Genomic DNA, 23271 nt, shown 5'->3' with positions numbered 1-23271 from the left:
ACTTTTGAAAGAGAATGGCCCCACACCCCTCAGTTTTATTGCCCTTATGGTTGCTATCTATGAAGCAGGAATGTGTGTGTGTGTATATGTGTGGGTGTGTATGTATGTGTATGTGTGTGTGTGTCTGTGTCTGTGTCTGTGTCTGTGTCTGTGTCTGTGTCTGTGTCTGTGTCTGTGTGTGTGTGTGTGTGTGTGTGTGTGTTAGAAACAAGGTCCCTAGGCATTGTGTCCATTTCAAGCTTTCAACAACAATAAAACAGCCATCTAAATAATGTTTCTCAGGTAATTTCATATTTCAGTTTAGGGGAAGCGGTAATTTCATATTTCAGTTTAGGGGAAGAGGTCATTTCATATTTCAGTTTAGGGGAAGAGGTAATTTCATATTACAGTTTAGGGGAAGAGGTCATTTCATATTTCAGTTTAGGGGAAGAGGTAATTTCATATTTCGGATTAGGGGAAGAGGTCATTTCATATTTCGGTTTAGGGGGGGTTATTAACTTTATGGAAAACAATATTCACACTATGTGGATTATAAACATGTACATACATAGAGAACCAACACATCAAGATCTAACAGGGATGAGTGGGGATTCATAGTACAACAGGAGTCTTCTGTAACATGTACATACATAGAGAGCCAACACATCAAGATCTAACAGGGATGAGTGGGGATTCATAGTACAACAGGAGTCTTCTGTAACATGTACATACATAGAGAGCCAACACATCAAGATCTAACAGGGTTGAGTGGGGATTCATAGTACAACAGGAGGCTTCTGTAACCTGCAATACGTGTTAAATATGTTTTGCATACATCCACGACTGAATGGTTTCACAAACTCCCTTAAAGGTTTTGTAAGAAAGTTGTAACAGGCCTCATTCAACAGTCTAGAGATGAACCTAGAGACACCAAAACATCAACGTTTAGAGCAGCTTGGAGATTATTACCCATGTAAGGGGGAGCAAAGAGCTGATTTACCCAACTCTGTACAAACCCCGATGAACATGTACCCATTATAAAACAAAACGGTCTACGGTTTGGGTCCGTTATTATTGTGAGCACCCTGTGGTGCATTAAAAGAGCACAGCCTTGCACTCTCTGTCTCCTGCGTCTGACTCCACACCCACGACACCCGGAGCATTACAACTTCGTACCAGCTCCTTCCTGGCCTCCAGAGAAAAACAAGCCTGATGCCAGTAATGTACATCATACCAGCTCCTTCCTGGCCTCCAGAGAAAAACAAGCCTGATGCCAGTAATGTACATCATACCAGCTCCTTCCTGGCCTCCAGAGAAAAACAAGCCTGATGCCAGTAATGTACATCATACCAGCTCCTTCCTGGCCTCCAGAGAAAAACAAGCCTGATGCCAGTAATGTACATCATACCAGCTCCTTCCTGGCCTCCAGAGAAAAACAAGCCTGATGCCAGTAATGTACATCATACCAGCTCCTTCCTGGCCTCCAGAGAAACACAAGCCTCATGCCGGTAATGTACATCATACCAGCTCCTTCCTGGCCTCCAGAGAAAAACAAGCCTGATGTCGGTAATAATAAACTATTTTCAGCTTGAGCTTCCTGATCAAGTTCTCCACATGAACAGTGAAGCTCAGCTTGTCATCAACCCACTCACCCAAATAGTTGTACACTTTGACTTGCTGTATAGTATGTCCAGCCATTGTAGCAACGACATGATTAGTAACATGCCTGGCATCTGAAATTCAGAACCAGCTTCAAATCATTCAGATTCAGTTGTGTGATGTTAAATGCTCTTTGGGCATTTTCAAAAGATAAAGATAACCTACTACCACTTGAATACAGAACAGTATCATCTGTATAAAAATGAACATCCGCTGTTTCATTAAGATCCCCAATGTTGTTGATATACAAATGGAACAACATTGGTCCCAAAATAGAACCTTGCGGGACACCTGAGCACAACTCTATGGACTCAGATTTACAACCATCCACCATTACACATTGTGTATGATTTGATAGGTAATTTATTAACCAATCTAGATCATGACCTGTAATTACACAACATTTTAACCTTTGCACTAACACAGCATGGTCCACGGTGTCAAAAGCCTTCGACAAATCAATAAAGACAGACACACTTCTTGTCAAGAGCACAGTGGATGTCATGTAAAACCGTCCATGTTGCTGAAACAGTGCTGTGGCCAGACCTAAAGCCTGACTGCATCCATGTAAAACCCTCCATGTTGCTGAAACAGTGCTGTGTCCAGACCTAAAGCATGACTGCATCCATGTAAAACCCTCCATGTTGCTGAAACAGTGCTGTGTCCAGACCTAAAGCCTGACTGCATCCATGTAAAACCGTCCATGTTGCTGAAACAGTGCTGTGGCCAGACCTAAAGCCTGACTGCATTAAAGAAGTTGTTTTTTCTGAGGCCTTCAGCTGCCTACTAACTAAGGACTCCAGGACTCCAGGACCTACTAACTAAGGACTCCAGGACTCCAGGACCTACTAACGAAGGACTCCAGGACTCCAGGACCTACTAACAAAGGACTCCAGGACTCCAGGACTCCAGGACCTACTAACGAAGGACTCCAGGACTCCAGGACCTACTAACGAAGGACTCCAGGACTCCAGGACCTACTAACGAAGGACTCCAGGACTCCAGGACTCCAGGACCTACTAACGAAGGACTCCAGGACTCCAGGACCTACTAATTAAGGACTCCAGGACCTACTAACTAAGGACTCCAGGACCTACTAACGAAGGACTCCAGGACCTACTAACGAAGGACTCCAGGACCTACTAGCTAAGGACTCCAGGACCTACTAACTAAGGACTCCAGGACTCCAGGACTTTCTAACTAAGGACTCCAGGACCTTCTAACTAAGGACTCCAGGACCTACTAACTAAGGACTCCAGGACCTTCTAACTAAGGACTCCAGGACTCCAGGACCTTCTAACTAAGGACTCCAGGACCTACTAACTAAGGACTCCAGGACTCCAGGACCTTCTAACTAAGGACTCCAGGACCTTCTAACTAAGGACTCCAGGACTCCAGGACCTACTAAGGACTCCAGGACCTTCTAACTAAGGACTCCAGGACCTTCTAACTAAGGACTCCAGGACCTTCTAACTAAGGACTCCAGGACCTACTAACTAAGGACTCCAGGACTCCAGGACCTACTAACGAAGGACTCCAGGACTCCAGGACCTACTAACGAAGGACTCCAGGACTCCAGGACCTACTAACGAAGGACTCCAGAACTCCAGGACTCCAGGACCTACTAACGAAGGACTCCAGGACTCCAGGACCTACTAATTAAGGACTCCAGGACCTACTAACTAAGGACTCCAGGACCTACTAACGAAGGACTCCAGGACCTACTAACGAAGGACTCCAGGACCTACTAGCTAAGGACTCCAGGACCTACTAACTAAGGACTCCAGGACTCCAGGACCTTCTAACTAAGGACTCCAGGACCTTCTAACTAAGGACTCCAGGACCTACTAACTAAGGACTCCAGGACCTTCTAACTAAGGACTCCAGGACTCCAGGACCTTCTAACTAAGGACTCCAGGACCTACTAACTAAGGACTCCAGGACTCCAGGACCTTCTAACTAAGGACTCCAGGACCTTCTAACTAAGGACTCCAGGACTCCAGGACCTACTAAGGACTCCAGGACCTTCTAACTAAGGACTCCAGGACCTTCTAACTAAGGACTCCAGGACCTACTAACTAAGGACTCCAGGACTCCAGGACCTACTAACTAAGGACTCCAGGACTCCAGGACCTTTGACAGAACAGACGGTTTTGATATACTTTTGATATGGGTCGATAGTTGTCAAGCAGCGAAGGATCTCCACCTTTCAGGAGAGGCAGTACAAAAGCAGATTTCCATAACTTGGGGATTTCCTGAACGTCAAGCGTGAGGTTAGAAATATAGGGGGGAGCAATGATGTCAGCAGCAGGTGTAGGAAGCAGGGGTCTAGTTCATCAGGGACAGGGGATTCTGTTCTATCAATTTATTTCAGGGCTTTACACTCTTCTGAAACAGAGAAGGATGAGAAGGAGAACCTGGTGAAGGAGAGCACAGGGGTGTCAGGGATGAGAAGGATAACCTGGTGAAAGAGTGCCTGGTGAAGGAGAGCACATGGGTGTCAGGGATGAGAAGGTAAATTCATAGGGGGCTCATTTAGACCTTTTCAAATAAACTGCCTGCATCTATAAAATGCTGATTCAAGGCCTTCAGAATGGAGGTTCTCTCAGTTACTACCTTGTGTCGACCAACAATAGTTTGGGAAGCTGTGAATCTTCTTTTCACTCCAAACCTTTCACTACTTGTCAGAATGTGGAGGGATTATTTAAATGATCTGAAGTAGATTTCAGGTAGTGGTCTGCTTTCACTTTTCAGATCAAAGCCACACCCATATTTCAGACGTTTAAAAGCCATCCAATCATCTGCTGAACCAGACCCTCTTGCTTTATCCCACATAGCATTTAGTTCCCTTATGATTGTAGTTCGTTCCTCAGTAAACCAGGGATTCTCTCTGCCCTTCATCCTGAATTTATTTAAAGGGGCCTATTGCGTACATCCTGGAAAGCATTGTGGAAGTAAGAAAAGGCTAATTCAACATCAGGGATTAATTCCATTCTATTCCATTTCATTCTGGAAACATCATGTAAAAAACCTGGAATATCAAACAGCTTCTGGTTTCTTTTCGTAATGACACGTGGAGGATGTTTAGGAATTTGACCATCTCTCACACAGGCAGTGATCACTTATATAATTTGCATAAATACCAGAAGCATTAAAACGAAATCAATCAAAGAGGATTTCAGAGGAGACTTTATATTCAACCTCGTTACACTGTTGACAATCTGAGTGAGATTATAGGTATTGTATAGAATTTAGAGTTGATCAGAGCTAGATGTTAACCAGTCCTGATTCAGATCACCTATCAGGACAAACTCAACCATATTTAAACAGGAGCAGATGGTCTATAACAACAAGATACAACCATATTTAAACAGGAGCAGATGGTCTATAACAACAAGATACAACCATATTTAAACAGGAGCAGATGGTCTATGACAACAAGATACAACCATATTTAAACAGGAGTAGATGGTCTGTAACAACAAGATACAACCATATTTAAACAGGAGCCAAGGTTAAGGTCCAAACACAGATATTCAACTTGCTGAGGTTGAGTAGAAGTCAGACGGCTGAGATCTTGTGTTTTACGTAAACAGCAACACCACCACCCTTAGATCGACCACCTGCACCAAAAACATTACAACCATTTACGCCAATATTTTTGTCTTTTAATAGATTTTTGTAGCCAGGTTTCAGAAAGCATAAACACATCAGGGTGGGCAGGTTTTATCCATACATCCACATAATCATACTTCAGCAGCAGACTAATTACATCCACATGCAGAAACTTCAGGCCGCTCTGACTACTTCATTGGACAGAATGTCAGGACCTGGGTCAGATTGCACATTTCCAGACCGTAGAAGCAGCAAGATAATGGCCAGTCTAGATGGAGGGTTCCAACATGTGGATTTATAGACAGCACTTGAAGGACAATCCATAGTCACCAGAATCTTTAACGCCACGACATTCAGGAGATGTGGAAAGTCCAGAGACACGGTTCAGTACCAAGAAAACAGTCCTGACATGTCAGAGCAAGAGTCCCATTTCTCCCATGTTGTTTGGGAGAAATGTGCATAGATCTCACGTGCATTTATGGAGCAAGCGTGTGGTTTCTCCCAAAACTCGAGGGAGAAACAGTCATATATTTCCTCATTCACAGAGCAGGCGTGTAGTTTCTCCTTTGAACAACAGCAACATTATCCTTTATTGCCTCATCTTTGATCAGAGAGAAACACAGCATTAAGCAATCTAAGACATGTAGCCAACACAACGCTGAACCCTCATTAAATGAGCTAAAAACAATCCTAAATAAGAATGGCGAGGGCACCTGTACCAGACTGGGAGAGACAGACCAGAGCAGGAGAGGACACCTGTACCAGACTGGGAGAGACAGACCAGAGCAGGAGAGGACACCTGTACCAGACTGGGAGACACAGACCAGAGCAGGAGAGGACACCTGTACCAGACTGGGAGAGACAGACCAGAGCAGGAGAGGACGTCTGTACCAGACTGGGAGAGACAGACCAGAGCAGGAGAGGACACCTGTACCAGACTGGGAGAGACAGACCAGAGCAGGAGAGGACACCTGTACCAGACTGGGAGAGACAGACCAGAGCAGGAGAGGAAACCTGTACCAGACTGGGAGAGACAGACCAGAGCAGGAGAGGACACCTGTACCAGACTGGGAGAGACAGACCAGAGCAGGAGAGGACACCTGTACCAGACTGGGAGAGACAGACCAGAGCAGGAGAGGACACCTGTACCAGACTGGGAGAGACAGACCAGAGCAGGAGAGGACACCTGTACCAGACTGGGAGAGACAGACCAGAGCAGGAGAGGACACGTGTACCAGACTGGGAGAGACAGACCAGAGCAGGAGAGGACGTCTGTACCAGACTGGGAGAGACAGACCAGAGCAGGAGAGGACGTCTGTACCAGACTGGGAGAGACAGACCAGAGCAGGAGAGGACACCTGTACCAGACTGGGAGAGACAGACCAGAGCAGGAGAGGACACCTGTACCAGACTGGGAGAGACAGACCAGAGCAGGAGAGGACGTCTGTACCAGACTGGGAGAGACAGACCAGAGCAGGAGAGGACACCTGTACCAGACTGGGAGAGACAGACCAGAGCAGGAGAGGACACCTGTACCAGACTGGGAGAGACAGACCAGAGCAGGAGAGGACACCTGTACCAGACTGGGAGAGACAGACCAGAGCAGGAGAGGACACCTGTACCAGACTGGGAGAGACAGACCAGAGCAGGAGAGGACACCTGTACCAGACTGGGAGAGACAGACCAGAGCAGGAGAGGACACCTGTACCAGACTGGGAGAGACAGACCAGAGCAGGAGAGGACACCTGTACCAGACTGGGAGAGACAGACCAGAGCAGGAGAGGACACCTGTACCAGACTGGGAGAGACAGACCAGAGCAGGAGAGGACACCTGTACCAGACTGGGAGACACAGACCAGAGCAGGAGAGGACACCTGTACCAGACTGGGAGAGACAGACCAGAGCAGGAGAGGACACCTGTACCAGACTGGGAGAGACAGACCAGAGCAGGCGGGGAGCAGTGCAGCAGGTAACAGGGTATGTGAGAGTGTCCAGAGATGAGTCTTTCCTTGGAGCAGGACACAGAGCAGAACTAGGACAGCATCATACTTTCTGCACTACAGAAACTACAGGACCAGTCAAAAGTTGGGACACACCTGATACACCTCATAGACAAGAGAACAAATGATAGGATAGTCCCACTAAACCCAAACCAGATGGGATGGTGTATCACTGCAGAATTCTGGTTAAGTGATGCAATGTTCAATAGCATCACACTTAACTCCTCACTTCCCCTTTCAGGTCCATAGGGTTTTTCTGCCCCCTGCTGGAGACTGGAGCACACTGCAGTCCCTTTCAGGTCCATATGGTTTTACTGCCCCCTGCTGGAGACTGGAGCACACTGCAGTCCCTTTCAGGTCCATAGGGTTTTACTGCCCCCTGCTGGAGACTGGAGCACACTGCAGTTCCTTTCAGGTCCATAGGGTTTTACTGCCCCCTGCTGGAGACTGGAGCACACTGCAGTCCCTTTCAGGTCCATAGGGTTTTACTGCCCCCTGCTGGAGACTGGAGCACACTGCAGTCCCTTTCACGAACATAGGGTTTTACTGCCCCCTGCTGGAGACTGGAGCACACTGCAGTCCCTTTCAGGACCATAGGGTTTTACTGCCCCCTGCTGGAGACTGGAGCCCACTGCAGTCCCTTTCAGGTCTATAGGGTTCTTCTGCCCCCTGCTGGAGACTGGAGCACACTGCAGTCCCTTTCAGGTCCATAGGGTTTTACTATTATTATTTCCCATCACCATAAATCATATTTAATCACTGAACAGTAGCAGACCTAACTTCATCTGTTCCTGACTCTGGATAGTGGATTAAAAAGACCATCAATCTCCAATGATATTAAAGTACTATTCTGAACATTACTGATATACTGAGTGGCAAGTCAAGATATCTGCTGGTTTTATTGTTTGGTCAACAGCACCACCTGCTGGACAGGTTTAATGTTGCTGGACTGAGCAGTATGGGAGGATGAAAGATGACACATTTAGGGCCAGTTTCCTGGACATCTACATTGAACATACTGTTTAGTCCAGGACTAGGATTCATCTGTGTCTGGGAAACCAGACCATATAGTTTAGTAGAAAGTCAGTGATACCAGCTTGTAGTGGGCTGACTAGTCCTGAATTGTCCTTTAGTTCCTGGACCATTTTCCATGCAGCTCCAGGTGACAGAGAACACATCAATTAGGACCGAGCCAACAAGCTGATCAATGATACTGAGGAGAATTACATAGAGACAGAGAACCAACTGAGAAAACATATCAATGGTTCTGAATGACAACCAATATACATCAAAACCAGACATCATGATTCAAGGAAATGTACAAGATTAAAACATTGTATTGAATTTTAATTAATAACAAATCAGTTTACAGTTTAACCAGCTCAGCTATAGACTACACCAGCATGACTAGTATCTATGTGGACCCTACTACAGTTTAACCAGCTCAGCTATAGACTACACCAGCATGACTAGTATCTATGTGGACCCTACTACAGTTTAACCAGCTCAGCTATAGACTACACCAGCATGACTAGTATCTATGTGGACCCTACTACAGTTTAACCAGCTCAGCAGAACCAGTGAGACCAAAACAATATCCAATCCCAAACCCAGGATAGAGGGGCTGAGTGAATGTGGTCTGGACTCTGTGGAGGAGGGTCATTGTGTCAGAGACACTGTAGAAGGATAGAGTACCTGCCTTGTGATCCAGGTACACTCCTACTCTGGAGGACTGAGGGCCTGATACTTTAGTCCCAACATTATTGTGTCTGAAACAATAACCACCTCTATAGCACTCTAATCTCCAGGACTTGTTATTGTATCCAAATCTACCACCTGTCTCTGTTCTGCTGATGTCTTTATATGAGACTGCAGTAACAACATCCCCAGTCCTCTCCACCTCCCAGTAACAGCGTCCAGACAGACCCTCTCTACACAGAACCTGACACCAGTTGGTGAATCTGTCTGGATGGACAGGATATGGTTGGACTTGGTCTGTAAAGGTCACCTTTCTGTTCCCTTCAGACAGAGAGAGGTGTGTGTGTGCTGTGTTTGGGTCCAGTGTGAGCTGACAGGAATCTGGGAGAAGAGCAGAGACCAATGAGGGGAGTCAGAACAATAAGTTAAGTCAGATACTGTATCTACCCTGTCTTTGATTAGAGCACAGCAGAGATCAAATCAGAGAAATATGAGGAGTCAGATAGATACCCAGTCTTTGATTAGATCTACTATTGCTATATATTTCTAGAGGGATTGTTAGGAGTGTCAGTAAAAAGAGACTGTTAGTTACTTCACAATAAAGAGACTCACATTGTAACAACTGTTCTCTGGTCTTGGGCTCTGGAGGCAGTACAACATCCACTATATTCACTACAGACACACAAACACATTGACAGAGAGAGGGAATGTTATCATCAGACCATATTCCACATGTATATGACTAGTAGGGAACTTTCAATGGTCTAAAGTTGATGTTCTTATTGTTTTCAACACACCTGTAGTGGAGATCTTGGTCCATTCTCCTTTAAGGAAGTCTTCTAGTTTCTCTCTCAGTTCAGACACAGTCTTACTCACATCTCCAAAGTACTGAAGAGGACGGACAACGATGCTGGGTAAGTCTGAAGATACACTGATACTGGAGAGAGACTGATACCTCTGGAGAGAGAGAGAGAGACTGATAACTCTGGAGAGAGAGAGAGAGGGACTGATACCTCTGGAGAGAGAGAGACAGAGAGACTGATAACTCTGGAGAGAGAGAGAGACTGATACCTCTGGAGAGAGAGAGAGAGAGAGAGAGAGAGGGACGGACAGAGACAGAGGGACGGACAGAGCAAGAGGGACGGACAGAGAGAGAGAGAGAGGGACGGACAGAGAGAGAGAGAGAGAGGGACGGACAGAGAGAGAGAGGGACGGACAGAGAGAGAGAGAGAGAGACGGACAGAGAGAGAGAGAGAGAGACGGACAGAGAGAGAGGGACGGACAGAGAGAGAGACAGGGACAGAGAGACAGGGACAGAGAGAGAGAGAGAGAGAGAGAGGGACAGACAGAGAGAGAGACAGGGAGGGACAGAGAGACAGGACAACATAATGATTGAGATGAATAGTTTCACGTGAAGTTAATTTCATATCACATGTAACAAGACAGTTTAGTTACCTGGAGGAAATGGATGTGATCCTCTGTGTGTGAGAGCTGCTCCAGCTCAGTGCTTCTCTTCCTCAGCTCAGCTATCTCCTGCTTCAGTTGCTCCAGGAGTCCTTCAGCTTGACTCACTTGAGCCTTCTCTTGGGCTCTGATCAGCTCCTTCACCTCAGAGCTCCTTCTCTCAATGGAGCGGATCAGCTCTGTAAAGATCTGATCACTGACCTCCACTGCTGACTGTGCAGAGCGCTGGAGAGAGAGAGAGAGAGAGAGAGAGAGAGAGAGAGAGAGAGAGAGAGAGACAGAGAGAGAGACAGTAGGTTCAGTAGCCTCTCTGCACCTCATTGAGTCAGACCTCCGCCACCCTGCTCTCCAGGTCCACCAGAACACCTCTTGGTATATATATATATAATTCAGAACTTTAAGGGACGTCCAGCCTGTTTGACAAAGATAAAGAAATATTTTTTCAATTTTTTATATTATCTGTGTCATTTATAGCCTGGCACAGATAGTAAAACTACATTAAATACAACGTTAACTAGATATTATCTGTGTCATTTATAGCCTGGCACAGATAGTAAAACTACATTAAATACAACGTTAACTAGATATTATCTGTGTCATTTATAGCCTGGCACAGATAGTAAAACTACTGTAGCGACCCGCACAGACAGCTGTGTGTTATGTGTTCGGCTAGTAGGTGGTTGTGTTGTACTTACCAGTTCCCAGTGTTCGCGGGGTCCGACATGCCAATCAACCTGCTATCTGCCAATCACAGGAATGCCTGGGATGTTCTGATGCCGGGCATCCTGGTGGTTGGCGGAGTGGCGTGGAGGGGGCGGGGCATTGGAAGTTAAGGTTCAGCCTTTGTTCTCTCTCTTACGTCTGGGCTTCACAAGAGAAGGTCCCGATTGGCTTGTGGGGTATCTTTCATTTATTTGGCGTGAGCTAAGGCCAAACAGTAGCCTGTGTAAAGTTGCTAATAAACCGTCAATTCGTAACTCAATCCTCTGTCTGGACAATTGTTCCTTTATGATCTAGTCAGGTCATTACACTACATTAAATACAACGTTAACTAGATATCATCGCCACATAACTTATGTCGAATTTAAAAGACACCGTTACCGTTAGTAACGTCTGTTACACTGTAACTTACAGGCAGCCTCACATAAAAACCTATTGGTTAACAAAGCTTTGATTATGACCAAAGTCTATAGTAGTGAAAACTCTCTCTCTCTATTCTAACTTACCACACATTCACATCACTGCCTCGACATGAATGTGTCCTGTCAGAGCCGTTTCCTGTCCGTTAACTGTTAACAGTCTCGAGCCACAGCTTAACCAATGAGCTACAAGGAGGACTGACAGTCACGAGCGGTGCAGCAGCCTCTGCAGCAGCAGCCTCCCCCGGGTCCTAGTGCCCGCCCGGTAAGACGGTTAAGATGCGATGGAACGGTTGACGGAGAGAAAATAAATCACAGAGAAAATATATTGACTGATATATTGAATTGTTTAGGGAAGCTTTAGCTTTGGCTTTAATACATTCTGAAAATACTTGAAAACCAAAAGAGAAAAGAATAGTAGCCCTCCTCAGGAACAACAAAACCCTCACAGACCAACTTCTTCTTCTATGATCTAATGGAGGTCCTCAAACCAACGTTAAAGGTGCATGGCGCCACCTACTGTGCTGGAGTGTGTTCAATCACGGTTTACACCACTCTAAATCCTCCTACCTAACTCAGAACTTCTGAGAAAATAAAAGAGTCCTACTAACTTCTGATAGACCCTCCCCCATCCCCCAAATCTCTTCCAAGTGTAATGTTTACTGTTCATTTCTGATTGTTTATTTCACTTTTGTTTATTGTCTATTTCACTTGCTTTGGCAATGTAAACATATATTTCCATGCCAATAAAGCCCTATGAATTTAATTCAATTGAGAGAGAGACAGCTCCATTTTAATGTATAGGGGACATGAGTCGTCATGGTTACCCATGGTTATGTGATGAGGCAGCCCAGTCAGTTACATGAACCAGTCTATTCTCTGAAAGGGGTCCAGACAGCCTGTTCCTAACAGTGGGGTCAGTGGGATTGGATAGGGGCCCCTCTCTCTCTCTCTCTCTCTCTCTCTGACTGGAGGAGAGAAGTGAAATGGTGTCTCCTCTGGTCAACAATACTCACCTTGAAAGACTCCACAGCCTGTTGGAGCTCCTTCAGCTCCTTCTCTCTCTCCTGGAATCTCTGCTGGACCTTCTGCTGACTCATCCCCAGCTGCCTCTGTGGAGAATCACTCTTCAATGAGCTATCAAGCTTTATTAGTCCAGTAGATCAATAGTATATTAATTTGACATAGGACCCATAGAGAGGAAGGTCTACAATCCTGAGGAAGTCCCTTTACAATATGATATTATGTTGCTATGTGAATGATTATAGTTTTTATGGTAGGCCTACATGTATCAAGGGGTTGAGACTTAACTTTGGACTCATAAAAGGCCATTCAGAATGATAATAGTGTTTGACTTTAGAAAATGGTGATACATTTGGAGAATCTGGGTTAACATATCTATATACTCAAGGTGTGTGTTCATATTTGTGGATCCATTTCATTTGAATGATCTCATATTCAAACAGATTGAGTTCCTACTGTATCTTTAATTCTTTGTTTATCAGACAGCCACCAACAAGTTGTTCTGGTCTTACCTGTTTCTCAGTTCTCTCTGCTGCAGCTGACACTGTATCATGGCCTTTATGTTCATCCATTGTACACAGATAACAGATACACTGCTGATCGGTACGACAGTAAACCTCCAGCAGTTTGTCATGATGAGAGCAGATCTTCTCCTGTAGTTGTGCCGTGGCTTTGACCAACTTGTGCTTCTTGAAAGCAGGAGATTCATAGTGAGGTTGGAGGTGAGTCTCACAGTAAGAGGCCAGACACGCCAGACAGGACATGAGGGCTTTCTGCTTTCTGGTCCCAGTGCAGAAATCACACGCCACATCTCCAGGTCCAGCATAGCACAGAGCAGGAGGGGGAGCAGCCTGGAGTCCTGTCTTCTTCAGTTTCTCCACCAGCTCAGCCAACATGTTATTTTTCCTCAGATTAGGCCTTGGAGTGAAGGTCTCTCTGCACTGAGGACAGCTATAGACCCCTTTCAGAACATCCTGATCCCAGCAGCCCTCAATACAGCTCCTACAGTAACTGTGTCCACAGATAGTAGTGACCGGCTCCTTCAGTAGATCCAGACAGACAGAACAACAGAACTGGTCCTGGTCCAGCAGAACTCCCTGTTGAGCCATTTGGACGGTTGTTCACTCTCACAAAGACAGACGACAGAGAGACTCAGATCAGTTTCGTTTACACTGAAAATAGTTTGTGAAGGGGAGGGACTTCCTGGTTCTGCCAGAGGGGTGGGGTTAGAAGGAGGGAGGGAGAGAGGGATTGGTTAGAGGGAGGGAGGGGTTAGAGGGAGGGGTTAGGAGGGGTTAGGAGGAGGGAGGGAGAGAGAGAAAACTGCAGGCAAAGTTGAGAAGGCCTTAGTTTCTAGGTTAGGACCCTTAATATAGAATAAATTAAATAGAGTGGTTAGAATATGTAAAGGGTAACAGTTTCTATGAAGATTCTACGAACCAGTAATAAGGCTACTGTCATGGAAAGTGGTACAGGAAATATAAAGGAAGGATTTATACATCTATGATATACTGTATGTAATGATATGTCTTCTAGATGGTGTTCTATACTGTATGTAATGATATGTCTTCTAGATGGTGTTCTATACTGTATGTAATGATATGTCTTCTAGATGGTGTTCTATACTGTATGTAATGATATGTCTTCTAGATGGTGTTCTATACTGTATGTAATGATATGTCTTCTAGATGGTATTCTATACTGTATGTAATGATATGTCTCTGTCTTCTAGATGGTGTTCTATACTGTATGTAATGATATGTCTTCTAGATGGTGTTCTATACTGTATGTAATGATATGTCTTCTAGATGGTGTTCTATACTGTATGTAATGATATGTCTTCTAGATGGTGTTCTATACTGTATGTAATGATATGTCTTCTAGATGGTATTCTATACTGTATGTAATGATATGTCTCTGTCTTCTAGATGGTGTTCTATACTGTATGTAATGATATGTCTTCTAGATGGTGTTCTATACTGTATGTAATGATATGTCTTCTAGATGGTGGTCTATACTGTATGTAATGATATGTCTCTGTCTTCTAGATGGTGTTCTATACTGTATGTAATGATATGTCTTCTAGATGGTGTTCTATACTGTATGTAATGATATGTCTTCTAGATGGTGTTCTATACTGTATGTAATGATATGTCTTCTAGATGGTGTTCTATACTGTATGTAATGATATGTCTTCTAGATGGTGTTCTATACTGTATGTAATGATATGTCTCTGTCTTCTAGATGGTGTTCTATACTGTATGTAATGATATGTCTCTGTCTTCTAGATGGTGTTCTATACTGTATGTAATGATATGTCTCTGTCTTCTAGATGGTGTTCTATACTGTATGTAATGATATGTCTCTGTCTTCTAGATGGTGTTCTATACTGTATGTAATGATATGTCTTCTAGATGGTGTTCTATACTGTATGTAATGATATGTCTTCTAGATGGTGTTCTATACTGTATGTAATGATATGTCTTCTAGATGGTGTTCCATACTGTATGTATTATATGTCTCTGTCTTCTAGATGGTGTTCTATACTGTATGTAAGGATATATGTCTGTCTTCTAGATGGTGTTCTATACTGTATGTAAGGATATATGTCTGTCTTCTAGATGGTGTTCTATACTGTATGTAATGATATGTCTCTGTCTTCTAGATAGTGTTCTATACTATATGTAATGATATGTCTCTGTCTTCTAGATAGTGTTCAACCGTTCTCTATAGACTCTCTTTTTTCTACTGTGTTATTGACTTGTTAATTGTTTACTCCATGTGTAACTCTGTGTTGCTGTCTGTTCACACTGCTATGCTTTATCTTGGCCAGGTCGCAGTTGTAAATGAGAACTTGTTCTCAACTAAACTACCTGGTTAAATAAAGGTGTTCTCAACTAGCCTACCTGGTTAAATAAAGGTGTTCTCAACTAGTCTACCTGGTTAAATAAAGGTGTTCTCAACTAGCCTACCTGGTTAAATAAAGGTGTTCTCAACTAGCCTACCTGGTTAAATAAAGGTGTTCTCAACTAGCCTCCCTGGTTAAATAAAGGTGTTCTCAACTAGCCTCCCTGGTTAAAAAAAGGTGAAATCAAAAATAAAAATAGAAAGACACTAACTTTGTTAAACTAGAGAGCTCCACTAAAACATGGCCTGTCTCCTGCAGAGCTGTTGTTCAACAGGAAACTCCAAACTAGGTTGTCCTCCTAGAAACAGAGCAGCAGGACGAGGTGATTCTTAACGGAGAGGAAAGAGGGAACAGAAAAGGTACTATGACAAAGGGTCCAAGGTGCTCCGTGATCTCAGTCCAAATGATACGGGGGGAAATGCATGATGGGAAAACATGGAACGTTGAGGCCTGTGTGGTGAAAACAGTGGCAACCAGGTCACATGATGTAATGACACCTGAGGGAGTTACGTCCAGGAGAAATAGGAGACACGTGTTCCATGTACCTGAGTGTGAGCAGACAGACAGACACTCCTGTATCAGACCCACCAGGGCAGCCTGTTGTAATGAGACGGTCAGGTAGAGAAGGCCAGACACTCCTGTGTCAGACCCACCAGGGCAGCCTGTTGTAATGAGACGGTCAGGTAGAGAAGCCCAGACACTCCTGTATCAGACCCACCAGGGCAGCCTGTTGTAATGAGACGGTCAGGTAGAGAAGGCCAGACACTCCTGTGTCAGACCCACCAGGGCAGCCTGTTGTAATGAGACGGTCAGGTAGAGAAGCCCAGACACTCCTGTATCAGACCCACCAGGGCAGCCTGTTGTAATGAGACGGTCAGGTAGAGAAGCCCAGACACTCCTGTATCAGACCCACCAGGGCAGCCTGTTGTAATGAGACGGTCAGGTAGAGAAGCCCAGACACTCCTGTGTCAGACCCACCAGGGCAGCCTGTTGTAATGAGACGGTCAGGTAGAGAAGCCCAGACACTCCTGTATCAGACCCACCAGGGCAGCCTGTTGTAATGAGACGGTCAGGTAGAGAAGCCCAGACACTCCTGTATCAGACCCACCAGGGCAGCCTGTTGTAATGAGACGGTCAGGTAGAGAAGCCCAGACACTCCTGTGTCAGACCCACCAGGGCAGCCTGTTGTAATGAGACGGTCAGGTAGAGAAGCCCAGACACTCCTGTATCAGACCCACCAGGGCAGCCTGTTGTAATGAGAGGGTCAGGTAGAGAAGCCCAGACACTCCTGTATCAGACCAACCAGGGCAGCCTGTTGTAATGAGACGGTCAGGTAGAGAAGCCCAGACACTCCTGTATCAGACCCACCAGGGCAGCCTGTTGTAATGAGACGGTCAGGTAGAGAAGCCCAGACACTCCTGTGTCAGACCCACCAGGGCAGCCTGTTGTAATGAGACGGTCAGGTAGAGAAGCCCAGACACTCCTGTATCAGACCCACCAGGGCAGCCTGTTGTAATGAGACGGTCAGGTAGAGAAGCCCAGACACTCCTGTATCAGACCCACCAGGGCAGCCTGTTGTAATGAGACGGTCAGGTAGAGAAGCCCAGACACTCCTGTGTCAGACCCACCAGGGCAGCCTGTTGTAATGAGACGGTCAGGTAGAGAAGCCCAGACACTCCTGTATCAGACCCACCAGGGCAGCCTGTTGTAATGAGACGGTCAGGTAGAGAAGCCCAGACACTCCTGTATCAGACCCACCAGGGCAGCCTGTTGTAATGAGACGGTCAGGTAGAGAAGCCCAGACACTCCTGTGTCAGACCCACCAGGGCAGCCTGTTGTAATGAGACGGTCAGGTAGAGAAGCCCAGACACTCCTGTATCAGACCCACCAGGGCAGCCTGTTGTAATGAGAGGGTCAGGTAGAGAAGCCCAGACACTCCTGTATCAGACCAACCAGGGCAGCCTGTTGTAATGAGACGGTCAGGTAGAGAAGCCCAGACACTCCTGTATCAGACCCACCAGGGCAGCCTGTTGTAATGAGACGGTCAGGTAGAGAAGCCCAGACACTCCTGTGTCAGACCCACCAGGGCAGCCTGTTGTAATGAGACGGTCAGGTAGAGAAGCCCAGCCACTCCTGTATCAGACCCACCAGGGCAGCCTGTTGTAATGAGACCGTCAGGTAGAGAAGCCCAGACACTCCTGTATCAGACCCACCAGGGCAGCCTGTTGTAATGAGACCGTCAGGTAGAGAAGCCCAGACACTCCTGTGTCAGACCCACCAGGGCAGCCTGTTGTAATGAGACCGTCAGGTAGAGAAGCCCAGACACTCCTGTGTCAGACCCACCAGGGCAGCCTGTTGTAATAAGACCGTCAGGTAGAGAAGCCCAGACACTCCTGTATCAGACCCACCAGGGCAGCCTGTTGTAATGAGACCGTCAGGTAGAGAAGCTCAGACACTCCTGTGTCAGACCCACCAGGGCAGCCTGTTGTAATGAGACGATCAGGTAGAGAAGCCCAGACACACCCGTGTCAGACCCACCAGGGCAGCCTGAAGTAATGAGAGGGTCAGGTAGAGAAGCCCAGACACTCCTGTGTCAGACCCACCAGGGCAGCCTGTTGTAATGAGAGGGTCAGGTAGAGAAGCCCAGACACTCCTGTATCAGACTCACCAGGGCAGCCTGTTGTAATGAGACGGTCAGGTAGAGAAGCCCAGACACTCCTGTGTCAGACCTACCAGGGCAGCCTGTTGTAATGAGAGGGTCAGGTAGAGAAGCCCAGACACTCCTGTGTCAGACCCACCAGGGCAGCCTGTTGTAATGAGACCGTCAGGTAGAGAAGCCCAGACACTCCTGTATCAGACCCACCAGGGCAGCCTGTTGTAATGAGACCGTCAGGTAGAGAAGGTAAAGCTCCTCAGAGGCTGATTGAGGAAGTAGAAATGTGTTATTGAAATGAAATATGAAATGAAGTGTTCACTATGAAAAGAAGTGTAACCAGCGCAGAGGAGAATGGAAGATCTCAGCTCAGTGCACAATACAATATGGCTCCGGTTAACTTAAATAATGACTTATGTTTTAAATAACAGTTGTTTTCTTTAGTATTTCTTAAGGGCTCTAAACTTGGAACAAAACTATTTGTCTCCCTCTTGCTGTTGCATGTAGTTCCTCTCTCTCTTCCTCCATTCCTCTAACCCCTCCCTCCCTCCCTCTAACCCCAGCCCTCTGGCAGAACCAGGAAGTCCCTCCCCTTCCCACAAACTCTCTTCTGAGGAAACGAAACTGATCTGAGTCTCTCTGTCGTCTGTCTGTGTGAGATTGAACAACCGTCCAAATGGCTCAACAGGGAGTTCTGCTGGACCAGGACCAGTTCTGTTGTTCTGTCTGTCTGGATCTACTGAAGGAGCCGGTCACTACTGCATGTGGACACAGTTACTGTAGAATCTGTATTGAGGGCTGCTGGGATCAGGATGATCTGAAAGGGGTCTATAGCTGTCCTCAGTGCAGAGAGACCTTCACTCCAAGGCCTAATCTGAGGAAAAATAACATGTTGGCTGAGCTGGTGGAGAAACTGAGGAAGACAGGACTCCAGGCTGCTCCCCCTCCTGCTCTGTGCTATGCTGGACCTGGAGATGTGGCGTGTGATGTCTGCACTGGGACCAGAAAGCAGAAAGCCCTCATGTCCTGTCTGGCGTGTCTGGCCTCTTACTGTGAGACTCACCTCCAATCTCACTATGAATCTCCTGCTTTGAAGAAGCACAAGCTGGTCAAAGCCACGGCACAACTACAGGAGAAGATCTGCTCTCATCATGACAAACTGCTGGAGGTTTACTGTCGTACCGATCAGCAGTGTATCTGTCTGCTGTGTGTGATGGATGAACATAAAGGCCATGATACAGTGTCAGCTGCAGCAGAGAGGACTGAGAAACAGGTAAGACCAGAACAACTTGTTGGTGACTGTCTGATAAACAAATAATTAAAGATACAGTAGGAACTAAATCTGTTTGAATATGAGATCATTATATTATATACAATATGAAATGGATCCACAATTATGAACACAAACCTTGAGTATATAGATATGTTAACCCAGATTCTCCAAATGTATCACATTTTTCTAAAGTCAAACACTATTATCATTCTGAATGGCCTTTTATGAGTCCAAAGTTCAGTCTCAACCCCTTGATACATGTAGGCCTACCATAAAAACTATAATGATTCACATAGCAACATAATATCATATTGTAAAGGGACTTCCTCAGGATTGTAGACCTTCCTCTCTATGGGTCCTATGTCACATTACTATACTATTGATCTACTGGACTAATAAAGCTTGATAGCTCATTGAAGAGTGATTCTCCACAGAGGCAGCTGGGGATGAGTCAGCAGAAGGTCCAGCAGAGATTCCAGGAGAGAGAGAAGGAGCTGAAGGAGCTCCAACAGGCTGTGGAGTCTTTCAAGGTGAGTATTGTTGACCAGAGGAGACACACCATTTCACTTCTCTCCTCCAGTCAGAGAGAGAGAGAGAGGGGGGCCCCTATCCAATCCCATTGACCCCACTGTTGGGAACAGGCTGTCTGGACCCCTTTCAGAGAATAGACTGGTTCATGTAACCGACTGGGCTGCCTCATCACATAACCATGAGTAACCATGACGACTCATGTCCCCTATACATTAACATGGAGCTGTCTCTCTCTCTCTCAATTCAATTCAAAGGTCTTTATTGGCATGGGAAACATATCTTTACTATGCCAAAGCAAGTGAAATAATAATGAACAGTAAACATTGAACAACATTTATTTTCAAAAGAATAGAGACATTTCAAATGTTATAATTCAAGTGCAAACAGAGTGAGTCGTGCCCCAGACTGAGTCCTGGAGGTGAAATGGAAATGAATGAGGGAGAGTTCAGTGAGGTAGAAGGTGTGGAGAAGAGTTCAGAACCAGAGAAGAATTTGGTCATATGAGATTTGACTTCAGAAGAGTTCCAGGGGGTGTTGAGTGGTGGTGTCCCGTCCTCCCAGGTCGTTGTCATGGTGCAGGAGCAGATAGGGTCAAAGTAGTGGAATGTGGTAGTGGGTTTTTAATGAGTGTAGGTTAGTTGTCATGGTGATGGAGCAGATAGGGTCAAAGTAGTGGAATGGGTTAGTGGGTTTTTAATGAGTGTAGGGTTAGTCACATGCGCTGAATACAACAGGTGTTTTTACCTGACAGTGAAATACTGAATACAACAGGTGTTTTTACCTGACAGTGAAATACTGAATACAACAGGTGTTTTTACCTGACAGTGAAATGCTGAATACAACAGGTGTTTTTACCTGGCAGTGAAATACTGAATACAACAGGTGTTTTTACCTCACAGTGAAATACTGAATACAACAGGTGTTTTTACCTGACAGTGAAATGCTGAATACAACAGGTGTTTTTACCTGACAGTGAAATACTGAATACAACAGGTGTTTTTACCTGACAGTGAAATACTGAATACAACAGGTGTTTTTACCTTACAGTGAAATGCTGAATACAACAGGTGTTTTTACCTCACAGTGAAATGCTGAATACAACAGGTGTTTTTACCTCACAGTGAAATGCTGAATACAACAGGTGTTTTTACCTTACAGTGAAATGCTGAATACAACAGGTGTTTTTACCTCACAGTGAAATGCTGAATACAACAGGTGTTTTTACCTGACAGTGAAATGCTGTTTACTTACGAGATCCTAACTAACAAAAAAATATATATGGATAAGAATAAGAATTAAAAGTAACAAGTAATTAAAGAGCAGCAGTAACAATAGTGAGACTACAAACAGACTATATACAGGTGGGAACCGGTACAGAGTCAATGCACGGGGTCATAGGTTAGTTGAGGTAATATCAAGACTTGTATGTGTTGTGATATTGTTATAAGGATGTTGAAGAGAGGGAAAGATTGAAGTGTCATTGGGGTTGGACAGGGTTGGGAGAGTTTGGAAGGGATTTGGGGGATGGGGGAGGGTCTATTAGAAGTTAGTAGGACTCTTTTATTTTCTCAGAAGTACTGAGTTAGGTAGGAGGATTTAGAGTGGTGTAAACCGTGATTGATTACACTCCAGAACAGTAGGTGGCGCCATGCACTTTTAAAGGTGGTTTGAGGAACTCCATTAGATCATAGAAGAAGAAGTTGGTCTGTGAGGGTTTTGTTGTTCCTGAGGAGGGCTACTATTCTTTTCTCTTTTGGTTTTCAAGTATTTTCAGAATGTATTAAAGCCAAAGCTAAAGCTTCCCTAAACAATTCAATATATCAGTCAATATATTTTCTCTGTGATTTATTTTCTCTCCGTCAACCGTTCCATCGCATCTTAACCGTCTTACCGGGCGGGCACTAGGACCCGGGGGAGGCTGTTGCTGCAGAGGCTGCTGCACCGCTCGTGACTGTCAGTCCTCCTTGTAGCTCATTGGTTAAGCTGTGGCTCGAGACTGTTAACAGTTAACGGACAGGAAACGGCTCTGACAGGACACATTCATGTCGAGGCAGTGATGTGAATGTGTGGTAAGTTAGAATAGAGAGAGAGAGTTTTCACTACTATAGACTTTGGTCATAATCAAAGCTTTGTTAACCAATAGGTTTTTATGTGAGGCTGCCTGTAAGTTACAGTGTAACAGACGTTACTAACGGTAACGGTGTCTTTTAAATTCGACATAAGTTATGTGGCGATGATATCTAGTTAACGTTGTATTTAATGTAGTGTAATGACCTGACTAGATCATAAAGGAACAATTGTCCAGACAGAGGATTGAGTTACGAATTGACGGTTTATTAGCAACTTTACACAGGCTACTGTTTGGCCTTAGCTCACGCCAAATAAATGAAAGATACCCCACAAGCCAATCGGGACCTTCTCTTGTGAAGCCCAGACGTAAGAGAGAGAACAAAGGCTGAACCTTAACTTCCAATGCCCCGCCCCCTCCACGCCACTCCGCCAACCACCAGGATGCCCGGCATCAGAACATCCCAGGCATTCCTGTGATTGGCAGATAGCAGGTTGATTGGCATGTCGGACCCCGCGAACACTGGGAACTGGTAAGTACAACACAACCACCTACTAGCCGAACACATAACACACAGCTGTCTGTGCGGGTCGCTACAGTAGTTTTACTATCTGTGCCAGGCTATAAATGACACAGATAATATCTAGTTAACGTTGTATTTAATGTAGTTTTACTATCTGTGCCAGGCTATAAATGACACAGATAATATCTAGTTAACGTTGTATTTAATGTAGTTTTACTATCTGTGCCAGGCTATAAATGACACAGATAATATCTAGTTAACGTTGTATTTAATGTAGTTTTACTATCTGTGCCAGGCTATAAATGACACAGATAATATCTTGTTAATGTTGTATTTAATTGATCACAATAAGTGATATTGCAAAATTTGGAAAAAATCTTAGTTTATCTTTGTCAAACATGAGATGACACAAACACACAGAGACAGTGTTGTGGCAAAGCTACCAGGAAACTATCAATCATGGGAACATTGCTCAGGTTTGAACATCTGACCCTGCTGGTGATATTGCAGAGAGAAGGGAGTATCTGAGGATAATTGTTGTGGTCACATCAATGTTAGGAAGACAGGGACTCTCTTTCCGTGCCAATGATGAATCTAGTGAAAACACAAATAGAGGGAACTCTCAATAGTAAAACTAAAATAAAACTCAAACAACTTCCTAGATACATCATGCTGAACTGAGTTTACCAAGAACTACGGTATTGATGTCAAAACAGAAGACATGTTGGTGGACAGAAA

The 23271-nt window shown here is 45.2% G+C and overlaps 3 protein-coding genes across 7 annotated transcripts in view; 2 read left to right on the top strand and 1 right to left on the bottom strand.

The window, feature by feature from the left end:
• LOC110516932 (E3 ubiquitin/ISG15 ligase TRIM25-like) overlaps positions 1–23271 on the top strand; it is a 538607-nt gene that overhangs the window by 175551 nt on the left and 339785 nt on the right. The gene's annotated exons all lie outside the window — the stretch shown is intronic.
• LOC110513281 (E3 ubiquitin/ISG15 ligase TRIM25-like) lies at positions 9749–13756 on the bottom strand. 4 transcript variants are annotated; one of them, XM_036972190.1, is made up of 4 exons: positions 13090–13756; positions 12571–12666; positions 10407–10640; positions 9749–9906 (listed from the first exon to the last, which is right to left on the bottom strand). In XM_036972190.1, the coding sequence occupies exons 1-4, from the start codon at positions 13684–13686 to the stop codon at positions 9820–9822; spliced, it is 1014 nt and encodes a 337-aa protein (XP_036828085.1). In that variant the 5' UTR covers positions 13687–13756; the 3' UTR covers positions 9749–9819. The 4 variants fall into 4 exon arrangements, with proteins under 4 accessions (XP_036828085.1, XP_036828086.1, XP_036828087.1 ...); XM_036972191.1 differs by lacking the exon at positions 9749–9906 and adding an exon at positions 11111–11200 and having other exon boundaries at positions 10506–10640; positions 13090–13731; XM_036972192.1 differs by lacking the exons at positions 9749–9906; positions 10407–10640 and adding an exon at positions 11228–11281 and having other exon boundaries at positions 13090–13755.
• The window catches only part of LOC110511242 (tripartite motif-containing protein 16), an 8658-nt gene continuing 4133 nt past the window's right edge, over positions 18747–23271 (top strand). The window contains exons 1-2 of one of the 2 annotated variants that reach the window (XM_036972154.1): positions 18747–19411; positions 19846–19941. In XM_036972154.1, coding sequence (XP_036828049.1) covers positions 18815–19411; positions 19846–19941 — 693 coding nt within the window. In that variant the 5' untranslated portion in view covers positions 18747–18814. The remainder of the gene's footprint in view (positions 19412–19845; positions 19942–23271) is intronic. The other variant, XM_036972153.1, reaches the window with a different exon arrangement.

This window comes from Oncorhynchus mykiss, unplaced genomic scaffold, assembly GCF_013265735.2.
Source record: "Oncorhynchus mykiss isolate Arlee unplaced genomic scaffold, USDA_OmykA_1.1 un_scaffold_121, whole genome shotgun sequence".
In the NCBI taxonomy this organism is placed as follows: domain Eukaryota; kingdom Metazoa; phylum Chordata; class Actinopteri; order Salmoniformes; family Salmonidae; genus Oncorhynchus; species Oncorhynchus mykiss.
Note: the sequence above shows the minus strand (reverse complement) of the source record. Positions and strands in the feature narration are given on the sequence as shown.

Coding starts and splice junctions, on each gene's coding strand:
- LOC110513281 (XM_036972190.1), bottom strand. CDS start 13,686: ATGGCTCAACAGGGAGTTCTGCTGGACCAGGACCAGTTCTGTTGTTCT. Junction 10,641..12,570: donor AGGCTGTGGAGTCTTTCAAG/GTGAGTATTGTT, acceptor CTCTCTCTCCAG/CGCTCTGCACAGTCAGCAGT. Junction 9,907..10,406: donor ATCACATCCATTTCCTCCAG/GTAACTAAACTG, acceptor CTCTCTCCAGAG/GTATCAGTCTCTCTCCAGTA.